Source organism: Etheostoma spectabile, unplaced genomic scaffold (assembly GCF_008692095.1).
Source record: "Etheostoma spectabile isolate EspeVRDwgs_2016 unplaced genomic scaffold, UIUC_Espe_1.0 scaffold00001057, whole genome shotgun sequence".
NCBI classification, from domain to species: Eukaryota; Metazoa; Chordata; class Actinopteri; order Perciformes; family Percidae; genus Etheostoma; species Etheostoma spectabile.
In genome coordinates, this window is record NW_022602683.1 from 11,402 (window position 1) to 23,720 (window position 12,319).

At 39.0% G+C, this 12,319-nt stretch overlaps 2 protein-coding genes across 2 annotated transcripts; both read left to right on the forward strand.

Moving 5' to 3' along the window:
- Positions 1–2,270: 2,270 nt before the first annotated feature.
- Positions 2,271–5,425, forward strand: LOC116674814 (uridine phosphorylase 1-like). The gene is given in 8 exon segments (XM_032507051.1): positions 2,271–2,329; positions 3,226–3,248; positions 3,251–3,336; positions 3,421–3,579; positions 3,683–3,797; positions 4,679–4,888; positions 4,987–5,133; positions 5,238–5,425. Coding segments are annotated over 8 exon segments (933 nt in total). The 5' UTR covers positions 2,271–2,288; the 3' UTR covers positions 5,390–5,425.
- Positions 5,426–6,990: 1,565 nt separating this feature from the next.
- LOC116674815 (stathmin-2-like) lies at positions 6,991–11,291 on the forward strand. The gene is made up of 5 exons (XM_032507052.1): positions 6,991–7,237; positions 9,024–9,119; positions 9,300–9,472; positions 9,604–9,795; positions 9,923–11,291. The coding sequence occupies exons 1-5, from the start codon at positions 7,219–7,221 to the stop codon at positions 9,965–9,967; spliced, it is 525 nt and encodes a 174-aa protein (XP_032362943.1). The 5' UTR covers positions 6,991–7,218; the 3' UTR covers positions 9,968–11,291.
- The last annotated feature ends 1,028 nt before the right edge of the window (positions 11,292–12,319 follow it).

Below are 12,319 nucleotides of genomic sequence, written 5' to 3' on the forward strand. Positions count from 1 at the left end.
TTTAACATCTACATGCTTCCACTGGCTCAGATTATGGAGAAAAACAAAATAAGTTACCATAGTTATGCGGACGACACACAAATTTACATAACCTTATCGCCAGGGGACTATAGTCCAATACAAAAACTGACTAAGTGCATCGAACAAATTAACGGCTGGATGTGCCAGAACTTTCTGAAATTAAATGAAGGAAAAACTGAGGTGGTTGTTTTTGGAGCAAGAGAGGAACGATTAAAAGTCTGCGCTCAGCTTCAAACAACAATGTTAAAAACAACAGACAAAGCCAGAAATCTTGGTGTAGTCATGGACTCAGACCTGAACTTTAACAGCCACATTAAGACAATTACAAAGTCAGCCTACTATCACCTTAAGAATATATCAAGGGTTAAAGGACTTATGTGTCAACAGGATTTGGAAAAACTTGTCCATGCCTTTATCTTCAGTAGACTTGACTACTGTAACGGGGTCTTTACAGGTCTCCCTAAAAAATCAATCAGACAGCTGCAGCTGATTCAGAACGCTGCTGCTCGAGTCCTCACTAAGACCAAGAGACTGGATCACATCACTCCAGTTCTGAAGTCTTTACACTGGCTTCCTGTGTCTCAAAGAATTGATTTCAAAGTACTCTTGCTAGTTTATAAATCACTTAACGGTTTAGGTCCAAAATATATGCTGATCTGCTACTACACTATGAACCACCCAGACCTCTCAGGTCATCTGGGACAGGTCTGCTTTCTGTCCCCAGAGTCAGAACTAAACAGGGTGAAGCAGCTTTCAGTTTCTATGCTCCTCATATCTGGAATAAACTCCCAGAAACCTGTAGATCCGCTGCTACTCTCAGTTCTTTTAAATCAAGGCTGAAGACCTTTCTATTTGATGCTGCCTTTCTTTAAATGACTAATCATTTCTTTAAATTTCTTATGCTGCACTGTAAATTTTATTCTTGTGTTTTATGTTTCTCTTTGTTTTTAACTGTCTATTCATGTGTTTTACCGTTTTAATGCTTGTGATTTTTAACTGTTTTACTTGTGTTTTATCTGTTCAACTGATTTTGTGTAAAGCACTTTGAATTGCCTTGTTGCTGAAATGTGCTATACAAATAAAGCTGCCTTGCCTTGCCTTGCCTTGGCAATATAATTGCAAACCTTGTATTCTACTTTTATATATTAACTGATATGGCCTCTCTCAACAAGAATAGATACATTTGCTAGATTTATCCCATTATACTCAACATTGCTACAAATCAATTTTCCACATGATCAAGCTTTTCCTTTCTTTCACCGCTTTCATATGCAGCAAATGAAAGGGAGATACACAATTCCAGACTACAGGTATTTCAAGATGTGGAACCACTGTAATGTATCGAAGGTATCATATCAGGTGAACTGACTTTATTTGAAGTTATTCAGTCATTAAAGACCAGCTAATAAGCAAAGAGTTGAGTTAATCAGTCTTTAAAGTCAAAATTTTATTAAGATCTTTCACATCATTCTTTAGAAGTACCTGCTGTATTTACCTATGACATAACAGGAAAGGAGCATAGTGAGTCACTCCATTGTTCTGATGGGTTTGAGGAGGGAGGGTCCTATGTGGAGGTTATTACCACTGTCATCAAAATATAATCGAAGTGTATTATGAAGCTGCCGGAAATCATATGGCAAAATAGGGGTTTTTAGAACACGCTGTGCCTTTCCCTGCGGACATCGGTGAATGTGGTAACTGCACGTCTGCTCTTTAGTAACCTTTGTTCGTGACCGAGGCAGGGTAGTCTACATCCTATGAGCGTTCTAGTTATGGACATGCGCTTGTGACGTGCTCCACGTCATGTCATTGTGGGCTGTAGGCTCACGTTACGGTGTCTACGTCAGGTCAGAGAGAGCGAAATCTTTTTTTTTCAGAAACAGAGGAAACGGACACTGGCAGTAAGACTATAACAGCAACATCCAAAGGTAAATGTCTTTCTAGTGTTTGTATTGTAGCCGTTGCGCTTGTTTATCCTGTTGGCTTATTTCAAAGGTAAAGATGGAGCTAAACTCTTTTTTCCCGCTGTGAGCGATGAAGTGCTGTGATGTCTGATTAAGAATCTACGCTAGGGTGTTTTTTAATTTTCATAATTGTGTTTTAGGTTAGGCTCATTTCTGGTCACACACGGTTAATCATAAATCCCCAGTTTGCAATTGTAACGTTCAGAGCTGGGCTGTTAGAGCGTGGCCTTGTTCTCGGTCATTGAATAATTTTGTTCGGACCGTAGACTGTTAATATATACACGGCTTTTCTTTTTCAGGAAGATGAATTCAAAGGACGACAAGAAGACCGATTTATGCACCAGGTAACTTTCTTCGATCCTAAGTTAACCGCTAGTTCAAACGTTTGTTTACATGGTTATGGATGTGTGGATACAGTAGGCCAGGCTGAGGCTGTGCTGTAAGGTTAAGTTTGGATGAGGAAAGAGGTGTAACAGTATATCAGGACAGGTTTTCTTACCAAGTAGCCTATTATTATTATTATTATTATTATATGTAAAATGTAGGTTTTGTAAATGATTGTCTTGTAAATGATTTAACTACAAAGGAATTTTAAGTGTAGGCCGACTTTATTTCCACATTGTTTACAATTAATAATTAATTTGGCCGATAGTGTTACTGCTGCTCACCTAAATATATGGACTGTCCACTGTGTGGACCGGTAGCTGGAGTGGTGCCAGTTCAGCCCCTGGGCACTGTCAAGGTGCCCTTGAGCAAGGCATTGAACCCATTAGTGCATGTATAGTTCCTGTGCATGTGTGTAATAACTAACAGTGTGAAAAAAATGTAATTTCCCTTTGCGGGATCAATAAAGTATGTCTTACATCTTAAAATCACATTTTCTCACTTATTTATAGTATGTATGCACTCAGTTGCCAGTTTATTAGGATTACCAAGCTAAAACTAATTAATTCTTATCAAATTGTAAACGTCTGCAGAATAGAATACAGTTCAACAGTAGTGCAAACTATATCCTCCAAACTGTCTACACAGTTAAATCAACACTTTTAAAACAGTTTAAAAAAAAAAAAACCTGAACATTATAACCCACATGAAGGTAGATTTGGTTGAACTGACCTGGCATGGAGATGCTCCCATATCAGATTTGTTCAGCCTCTCAATGAATGAAGTGAAATAAAATGGCAATTCAGTCTTCTTGTCATGCTAGAACTGACCCTTTAATGTCTGTTTTCCCCCAAAGGCCTGTTTTTGTGCATAACCCACACTGGACGCACTGAAAGATGACGTCCTCTACCACTTTGGTTTAGGAACTGGAACTCACGACCTTCCAACTATGTTTGGTGATGTCAAAGTAATTTATTTCTTGGGAAATAAATCACCTCCATAATAATCTTTATTCTGCTATTATTTTAATGTTTTGTGTGTTTTCCTTCAGTTTGTGTGTGTTGGGGGCAGTCCTTGGAGAATGAAAGCCTTCACTGAGTACATTGCTGCTGAGCTCGGTATGGAAGACCCCAATTCAGAGTACCCAAACATCTGTGCTGGAACAGACCGCTATGCTATGTACAAAGTTGGCTCTGTACTGTCTGTCAGTGTATGTATGACCTATCACAACATACAAATATTAGTAATCCTATTAATCTGTGCATTTATATTAACATACTACATATATGTGAAAATTGTCCTATATTTTGCAGCATGGGATGGGCATCTCATCTATTGCCATAATGTTGCATGAGCTAATAAAGCTCCTCCATCACGCCAATTGCACAGATGTTACAATTATACGCATTGGGACATCAGGTGGAATAGGTAAGCTTATTAATTAGAATATGTATTTAAAATGCCTGATAATACATCTGATGATGTGTTGCATTATCAAATCACGAAGACTGCTAACACTCAAAGGATGCTAGTTTCCCTGTGATCTTGTAAATTAACTTCTGTAAGAAACCTTGACTTGGACTCCCTGTGTGATAAAATTGTTGTTTCCATGAGATGGTTAGTGTGGTAATGCATACATCCTAAATCATTTCTCTTGGGGGAATTACTAAAATTGTTGCGTGTTTGTAAATTATAGTGTGGTCTATGCCTACTCTATCTGTAAAGTGTCTTGAGATAACTCTTGTTATGAATTGATACTATAAATACAATTGAATTGAGTACAGTAGATGACTTTAATACGGGACGTTGTCCAAGACACCTTTTCATAGTTGGACCACAAGAGGGAGCCCAAAGTCCCTTAGCTTTTAGAGCAGTGTCATCCAATATGGCTTTTTGTGTATAATTGTGATTAGCCCAAGATGGCACTTCTCTAGTTTTCAAAATAAGAGAATTGATATGTATTTAGATGTGTACCAACCTTTTTTCTGAATATGTCATAAACCATTGGGGGTTGATCTGAGGCATATTCTGAAATCCATATCAATTATTTTCAGCATGGCTAAAGGGTATAGTGTGATTTGATTCTAGGAACGGTGACTACATTGTAGTAGACCGTTCCACTGACTTACAACTTGACCTAAAGACATGCTATCTGAAATCATTTTAAGAATGTCGTTAGATGTTCACTTGGAAATGAACGTGATGCTAATTTGACTTGATATCAGTCTGGTAGGTTTCAACATGTGAAACATACTTTTAAATTCAAGCTTTCTGTATGTTCAGACTACAATTTACTTGCCATTTTTCAGGGCTTAAGCCTGGCACAGTTGTTGTTACCAAGCAGTCTATGGATGCCACCTTCCTGCCCAAGTTTGAGCAGGTGATCCTGGGGAAGACTGTGGTGCGCAATACCGATCTGGACCAAAGCCTGGCTGAGGAGTTGTTGCAGTGCAGCAAAGAGCTGAACCAGTTTGAGACAGTGATAGGCAACACCATGTGTACACTGGATTTCTACGAAGGTACTGATGCATCGAGGTGTTAAACACATTTTTCACCAAGATTTAAAGTATTTCAGTTGCAATGTTCATCTTTTCTGTCCGTCTCATCAATCACCCAGGGCAAGCCCGTTTGGATGGTGCTTTCTGCTCCTACACTGAGAAGGATAAACAGAACTACCTCAGTAAAGCCAGTGAAGCAGGAATCTGCAACATTGAAATGGAGTCATCAGTTTTTGCTGCAATGTGCAAGCTGAGTGGTCTACGAGGTAAGAAAATGCACAATCAGCATCGTTATAGCTGGCAATTTATACCTGACAGGAAGTAGTTTTCTTTTCGTTGAGTTTCTAACGTGTATTCTTGTTGTGTAAAGCGGCTGTGGTTTGTGTGACATTACTGGATCGGCTGAAGGGGGATCAGCTGAACGAGTCTCAAGAAGTTCTTCACAGTTACCAACAACGTCCTCAGATACTGGTTGGCTACTACATTAGGAAACAATTGAAGGCCAAAGCAGCATGTAGCTAAGTGCAATAGCTATTACACTGATATGCAAGCATTCATCAAAATTGTCTCTTGAAAATAAACATGTTTTATAGATTCTATGCTCACCAATAGCCATACCTGTAATACCTCCAGAATCTTGAAGTTATGCACTGCTTTTTATTTATCCGTTCACACTTTTATATAGTTAAATTATTTTAATTTCATATTTTATTATGTCTTAATAAACCGGATTGAACTTTTTCACTTTTGTTTCCTCTTGAATTTAACTTAAATACAATTTAAGTCAGTCTTAAATGTTATGTAGCCGCACATATGAATCAAATGTCTTTATTTAAAGTGCTCATATTATGCTTTTTGGCGTTTTCCCTTTACTTTATTTTGTTATGTATCTTTTTTGTTAATGAAATAGGCTTCCAAAGTGAAAAGTCCACCCCAAAGGGAGTTTCCATCTCCAACAGAAATCACTGTTCACAAACCGATTAGCTGGTGTTGCTTACCTAGCTACTGCGCACGTGCAACTCCCAACAAAGATAGAACAGAAGTGAGATGCTTTACTCTGTAGCTAAAACAAAAAAAGCTCAACACACAGGGGGAAAAGAGGAGCTGCAGCAATGTGTAGTATAACAAAATATATAATCAAACAAAAAGTATAATATAAACAAAAAGTATAATTATGAACCTGAAAATGAGCATAATGTGAGCACTTTAAGGCGGCCTCTGTTTTATGAAACATAAAAAGTTCCTTATCCATAAAACCTGTTTTGGTTCATGACTTTGATATGTCTGTGCTTAAAATGGTGCTGTAGCAAAATTAGCTCAAATAGAGTAAATCATTTTAATGAGAACCAAAAGAAATTAGACTGATTTTGATAAGTCAGTGTCTTGTGTTGGAATCTCTTGTTACAAAATGTGTATATCCGGTGGATTTGTTATGCAGAATGTAGTTTTTTTTATGATTAGGCTTCTTAATTTATTTATTTTTATAAGTTTTCAGAAGTTAAAATCTGCAAAACAAATCCATTGAACGTATTATCACTAATAAATCCTCATGCAGTCTGAAGTTGTTTGTTTTATGTTCTGGCTCACAAAATTAGCACAGGTACACTGCTTTTTCTCAGGAAGCAGGAAGCACAGAAGCCGGTGGTGTGTTGCAGTATGACCAACAATATGAACATGGCTGACTATTTAAAGTAACTGAAGTTCTGGAAGATGATCTCTATTGAAACATTGTTTGGCTGATAAACAAATATATTTGTTCCTACCTTAAACTGAAGCCTACTCAAGAACATCTGCCTTTAATCTTGATCTGTCAGCTATGTGAACATCTGCCTTTAATCTTGATCTGTCAGCTATGTGAACATCTGCCTTTAATCTTGATCTGTCAGCTATGTGAACATCTGCCTTTAATCTTGATCTGTCAGCTATATGAACATCTTAAATCGTTTAGATGACAATGAACAACATTGCTGTCAACTTAAAAATACAATGCAAAAAGCCTACTTACAAATAGGCTATCCATTGAGATAGGCCTATAGGGAATTTTTTCCAAAATGTGGATACACTGAGCTGCAACTATCCGGTCTGCAGAACATATTTCTCGACTTCCTTGTGTGTCAGCGCTTTTGTCGCCACATTTAAGTCGGCTATACTGTCACATACATGTAGGATGCTGAAAATCGCTCTGCGCGTCAGAGGACGAGAGGAGGGTCTGTTTGCGCGCTCCCGTGCGTGCCCACCTCCTGTTTGCCATCCGATCACAGTCCTGTCTATTCGCTGACTCAGTGCCTTAAGCAGCATCACAACTCACCTGAACAGAGCTACAGCATCCTCTGCGGAGAAATACATCAGCCATGGCCAAAACAGCAACCGGTAAGCGTGTTCAGACAGGTCATGTTTAAATCGATGCATGGATGTATACGGATGTAACCCATGTGTCCATGGATGGATGGATTGATGGACTTATAACTGATCTTTTCTGTTTAAAGTCCATGTCGGCCTGGTATTGTCTAGGTGGTCGTGCGTCTGTAATGACTCAACTCAGAAATATTCTATTCTGAAGGATTAAAACTAAGATCACTTGCCTTGATATTTCTTCATCGACATCGAACCTATTGTCTCAGCTAATGAGTCTGGTAATAAAGACCGCAAGAATGGTCTTACAAGCGCAAGAATCCTCCGTCATTAGGTTACTGGAATGTCTCCTTCATTATCCGCATCTACGTCAATGTGTTAGTCCTGATTTGCTTTGATCTTGTATTGTGTGACAATCAGATTACATGGACTGGCCCTTGACAGCTTTATTTACAACGCCGCACCTGCGGTTCATGCTACAGCGGCCCCAACATGCAGCATAATGCAGACGGACCCCACCCAAGATGCTGTGCTGCCGACCATTTAGCCAACAGCTAAGCTGAGAGTGCTTTATCAGTCTGGCTTTTATATTACTTTGATTTGTTTATTGCTATGCTTATTTTATAGGCTATATATATATATATTCTCCTGAACGCGATTGTTTCATCTGATCATTTATTTGGATTGTTCCTTTTGATTTGTGCCTGTAGCTTTTTCTTGTTTCTTTCTGTGCCAAGGATGCTTCACCAGCTGTGACAGATGGGCTACCATTTATTTAGCAAAAAAACAACCTTTTGGCATATGAAAAAATGCAAATTTACCCGTAGGTGTTAGCACACTGGATCTTAAACGATCAGATAAGACTGTAGCTGGCATTAGTCATCTCCTCAGATGGACAGTTATTGTCAAGCCAGGCATTTAGCATATTTGTTTTCATGGATTTCTTTAGCCTTTGTATCTAAAACGTTGCCTTAATATAAGCAACCCATTTGGTCTCTCCAAAATGTAGCAGGTTGTGCAGACTGGCTTCCTTGTGGTATGTTTTGTGGCAGACATATAGCGGAGGAGACAGGTGCATGGCAGGGTGGGAGGCAGGCCAGCCCTGCAGCAAGGGGCCGCTTCACACACTGGCCTTTGCAGCAGAAGGCTTAGCAGCACTAACAATCTGTAGTCTTCTTACAACAGCCAGGTGGGCACTTTGTGAAATACATGAGAGAGCATGGAAAAAGTGACAGAATTTGCAGATGAGATTAAAAATAGTCAGTAAGGAACTGGTTGAAAGCACATCTTACCCCAGATCTAGTAGAAAAAGTCAAGACTACCAATCGGCTGTATTTGACAGCTCTGACAGCAACACTCCACAATAAGGCCGCGAGAAGACCGGTAGATATACAGTAAATGTTTCTTATTATTGGGATCATGACGGGACAATCAGCTGGGAGTTGAACAGGAAATTAAATAACATGATGCACAAGCCTGTCTACTCACTCATTTTACAGATTGCAAGTGAATAATGATTTCTTGATGATTCAAATGAGTCACAAATGTCTATAATATCCAATTAAAGAATCTTAGTTTGATCACCCTTACATTATCCATTTATCCATATCATCTATAAATTATTAAGAAACAAGGCACAGGCACACTAGTCATCTGATGTTAATTGATTTATTGTGCAAATGTTCCTTTCCTAACCTGTAATATCTTATTTTGGAATGATCTCAAGTATACTAATTAATTGGTGGCATGCAATGTGTGTTTTACTGTTTTCATGAGACGCTATGGTGTTTTTATGTTCCTACAGCATATAAAGAGAAGATGAAGGAGCTGTCTGTCCTCTCCCTTATCTGCTCCTGCTTCTACCCAGAGTCACGCAACAAGCTTGTGTGTGAGTTTGAAGGTATGGATCAGCTCATATATTGATGTTCTATTGGATCAATATATTTGCCTGCCCCCATGGATGTATATATCCATCCTGTAAATTCAAATGTTAATAATAATGACATATTGTTGGACTGGAATATTGTGTTATTGGACATTGACTTTGCTGGTGTCACCATCATGATTGTCTGATTTACAGACATGGAGGTGAAAGCTATAAACAAGCGATCCTCTGGCCAGGCCTTTGAGGTGATTCTCAAGCCTCTGTCTCCAGTGTCAGATGTAACCCACAGCCTCCCCTCACCCCCCAAGAGAGATATCTCCTTGGAGGACATTGAGAAGAAACTGGAGGCTGCTGAAGACCGGAGGAAGGTGAGTACTTTACCTGTTAGAAATAGCTTTGGGAGTTTAAAAAAAAGAAGAAAAAAGGAAATACATTTTAATAAAGCATTCAAAATTAATCATTTGGTCTATTTTCTTATTGTTTGCTCTACATATTTTAGTTTCAGGAGGCCCAGTTGCTCAGGGCTTTGGCAGAAAAGCGAGACCATGAGAGGGAAGTGTTGCTAAAGGCCATGGAGGAGAACAGCAACTTCAGTAAGATGGCCGAGGAGAAGCTCCAGATGAAGATGGAGCAGATCAAGGAGAACCGTGAAGCCCACCTGGCAGCCATGATTGAACGTCTACAGGAGAAGGTGAGAAATGCAAAGATCTCAGTTGTGTGTTTTCTTCTTTGTGTCCACCTTCAGACGAAATTTAACAGAGTTTGGGCGCTGCCTGGTGACTAACGTTTCTCTCTCTTTGTTGTTTCGCTGTATTCAGGAGAGACATGCAGCTTTGGTGCGTAAGAACAAGCTGACAGCATGAGCCTCACACAAGTCCTGACCTCCATGGTCCGTCAACGTTCCTCCATCCAGTCCCGCCCCGCCCTCCTCTGAACAGACACCCAACCCTATAGAGGCCGAGAGGTTCGAGGACCTCAACACCACATCACAACACACCACACCACCAGTATTCACCACTATCAGTATAATCAGTGAATACAAACATCAATAACACACATCTTGAGAGTTGAATGGATTTGTTGATTTTAGAAAAAATGATTGAGATTATGGCTTATTTTGTAAATACTTTTTTCTTAAAGTCTATCTATCTATCTATCTATCTATCTATCTATCTATCTATCTATCTATCTATCTATCTATCTATCATGGTAAGTGAAGTACACACAGTGATTGTACTGTACTGCACTGTACAATTTCCAACATTTTGTTTGTGATTGATTAACGTTTCAGTTCTTGAAATTTGATTCCACAACCATTTTCTTGTGAAAGCCGTCAGTGTTGTGAGTTGGCTATAGAATGACATTTTTGCAGTGTTTCCTGATGATGTCATGATGATGATGTTTCTGTGTCTTCGTAAAGAATGACGGTCGGTGTACTCACACCACAGGCTCCTTCCAGATATCAACGTATCCCATCTGTATCTTCCTCAAGCACACCAACACATTCTCAACATGCACGCTTGGAACTTAACAATACGCCAAACTCTACAGATCTATAAAGTGTCCACCTCCTCTGAAATGAGCTTGATAATGACCTTGATAGGTGCTTTATTGATATTGAGAATGTCTTTGCCCAAAGGGGAGCAACTGTTTATACACTTGTAGATTCCCTCTTACTCTGACAGCGCCATTTCATAATGATTCCATATTTAGCTAAATCAGCAGCTCTGTTACATACACAGTATTTGGACATTAAGCTCTTGAATGTTATGACATTATACTGGTACCATGCATATTGTCTTGGACAGTGGAATGTGCTGTTGCTCCCATCTTGATATTGATAGTGTGAACATAACGTATGTATGTGTGGGTGTGTGTATGCGAATTTACCACAAGGCACCATTAGCCTCTGCTCTCTTTAGGGGATTAGATAGAGAATGAATGCAGAATGCTTTACATTCAGCACACTGAACTAGTCTCTTTTTAATATACAGTACCACTGATATCTGCCTGCATCCTCTGCTGCTTGTGTTTCTCCCTTCATATATTTCTCTGTGAAAGCTTTGCTGAATAAAGGTTTGAGGTTCTGTGAACATGGCATGCACCATCCAATACATTCTGTGCTAAAAGAGGAGGGAAAATGTAAACTGCCAAATAAAAAGAATCAGTTATCTACACATCCTGAGATTTGCCGTCTTCCCCTAGTTGATTATTCATTCATGTCTAGTGTTATTTAAATTTGGGATATTGTATACTATGGCATAAATCAAAATATAGTCAGGCTTATTCCTTGAGGGTTAGACTTGTCCATGAACATGTAATAAATACACAAAATGAGTCATCCATCAGGCATGTCTTAAACAATGTTTCTCCACTAGGTGGCAGTTCTGATTTTTTTTTAAGTCAAAAAAACAAAAATCTGTAGCCCATACTAATCCAAATGTAGGCTATTTGGCAAAAGTTCACAATGTGCCAAATTCAAATATTAATTTTTTGGTCTTTTACCTTTATTGTAGGGACAGCGGATAGACATGAAAGGGAGAGAGAGAGAGATGGGGTGATAACATGCAGCAAAGGGCTGCAGGTCAGATTTGACCCCTGGCCGCTGCAGGATTCAGCCAACATGAGGCAAACTCTCTTACTGAGTGAGCTAGAGGCCACCCCCAAATGTTAATAATATGACAAAAAGACAGTTCAAATTGTTAATGTTAAATCTCTTCATGAAAATCATGATTTTGATGTTTAAAATCCTCATCAAAGGCAGCAAGGTTTGTGTCATTCATCTGCACTCAGCACATCAAATACAGACACTTTTGTATATTACGGTTTAATTGGAATTATTATTATTATTATTTAATTGGTTATTTTGAAGGAAGATAATATACTTAATTTACATATTTTTATTTATTAATAGCATTTGGCCTAAGCCCTCAGGGAACAAATCAAATACTGCCTTTCCTGGAAGACTGAGCTGCTGCATGGACGGATAAAACCGAGTCATAAAAAATAGTGTCACTAGGATAGGACTAGAACCGTGGAGCTGAACGGTGATTTATTGGTCCAGCTGTCTTGTGTATTGTTGTTACTTTTTAACCGCTTTCCTCTAATGTCCCCATCCTGTTCACACTATTGTCTCCGTTTCAGACCAACCCGAGCTGGTGAGGTCAGGGCAACATTGTAAAGGATTTCCTCTGGCTCTTAATGATTTCCTGGGT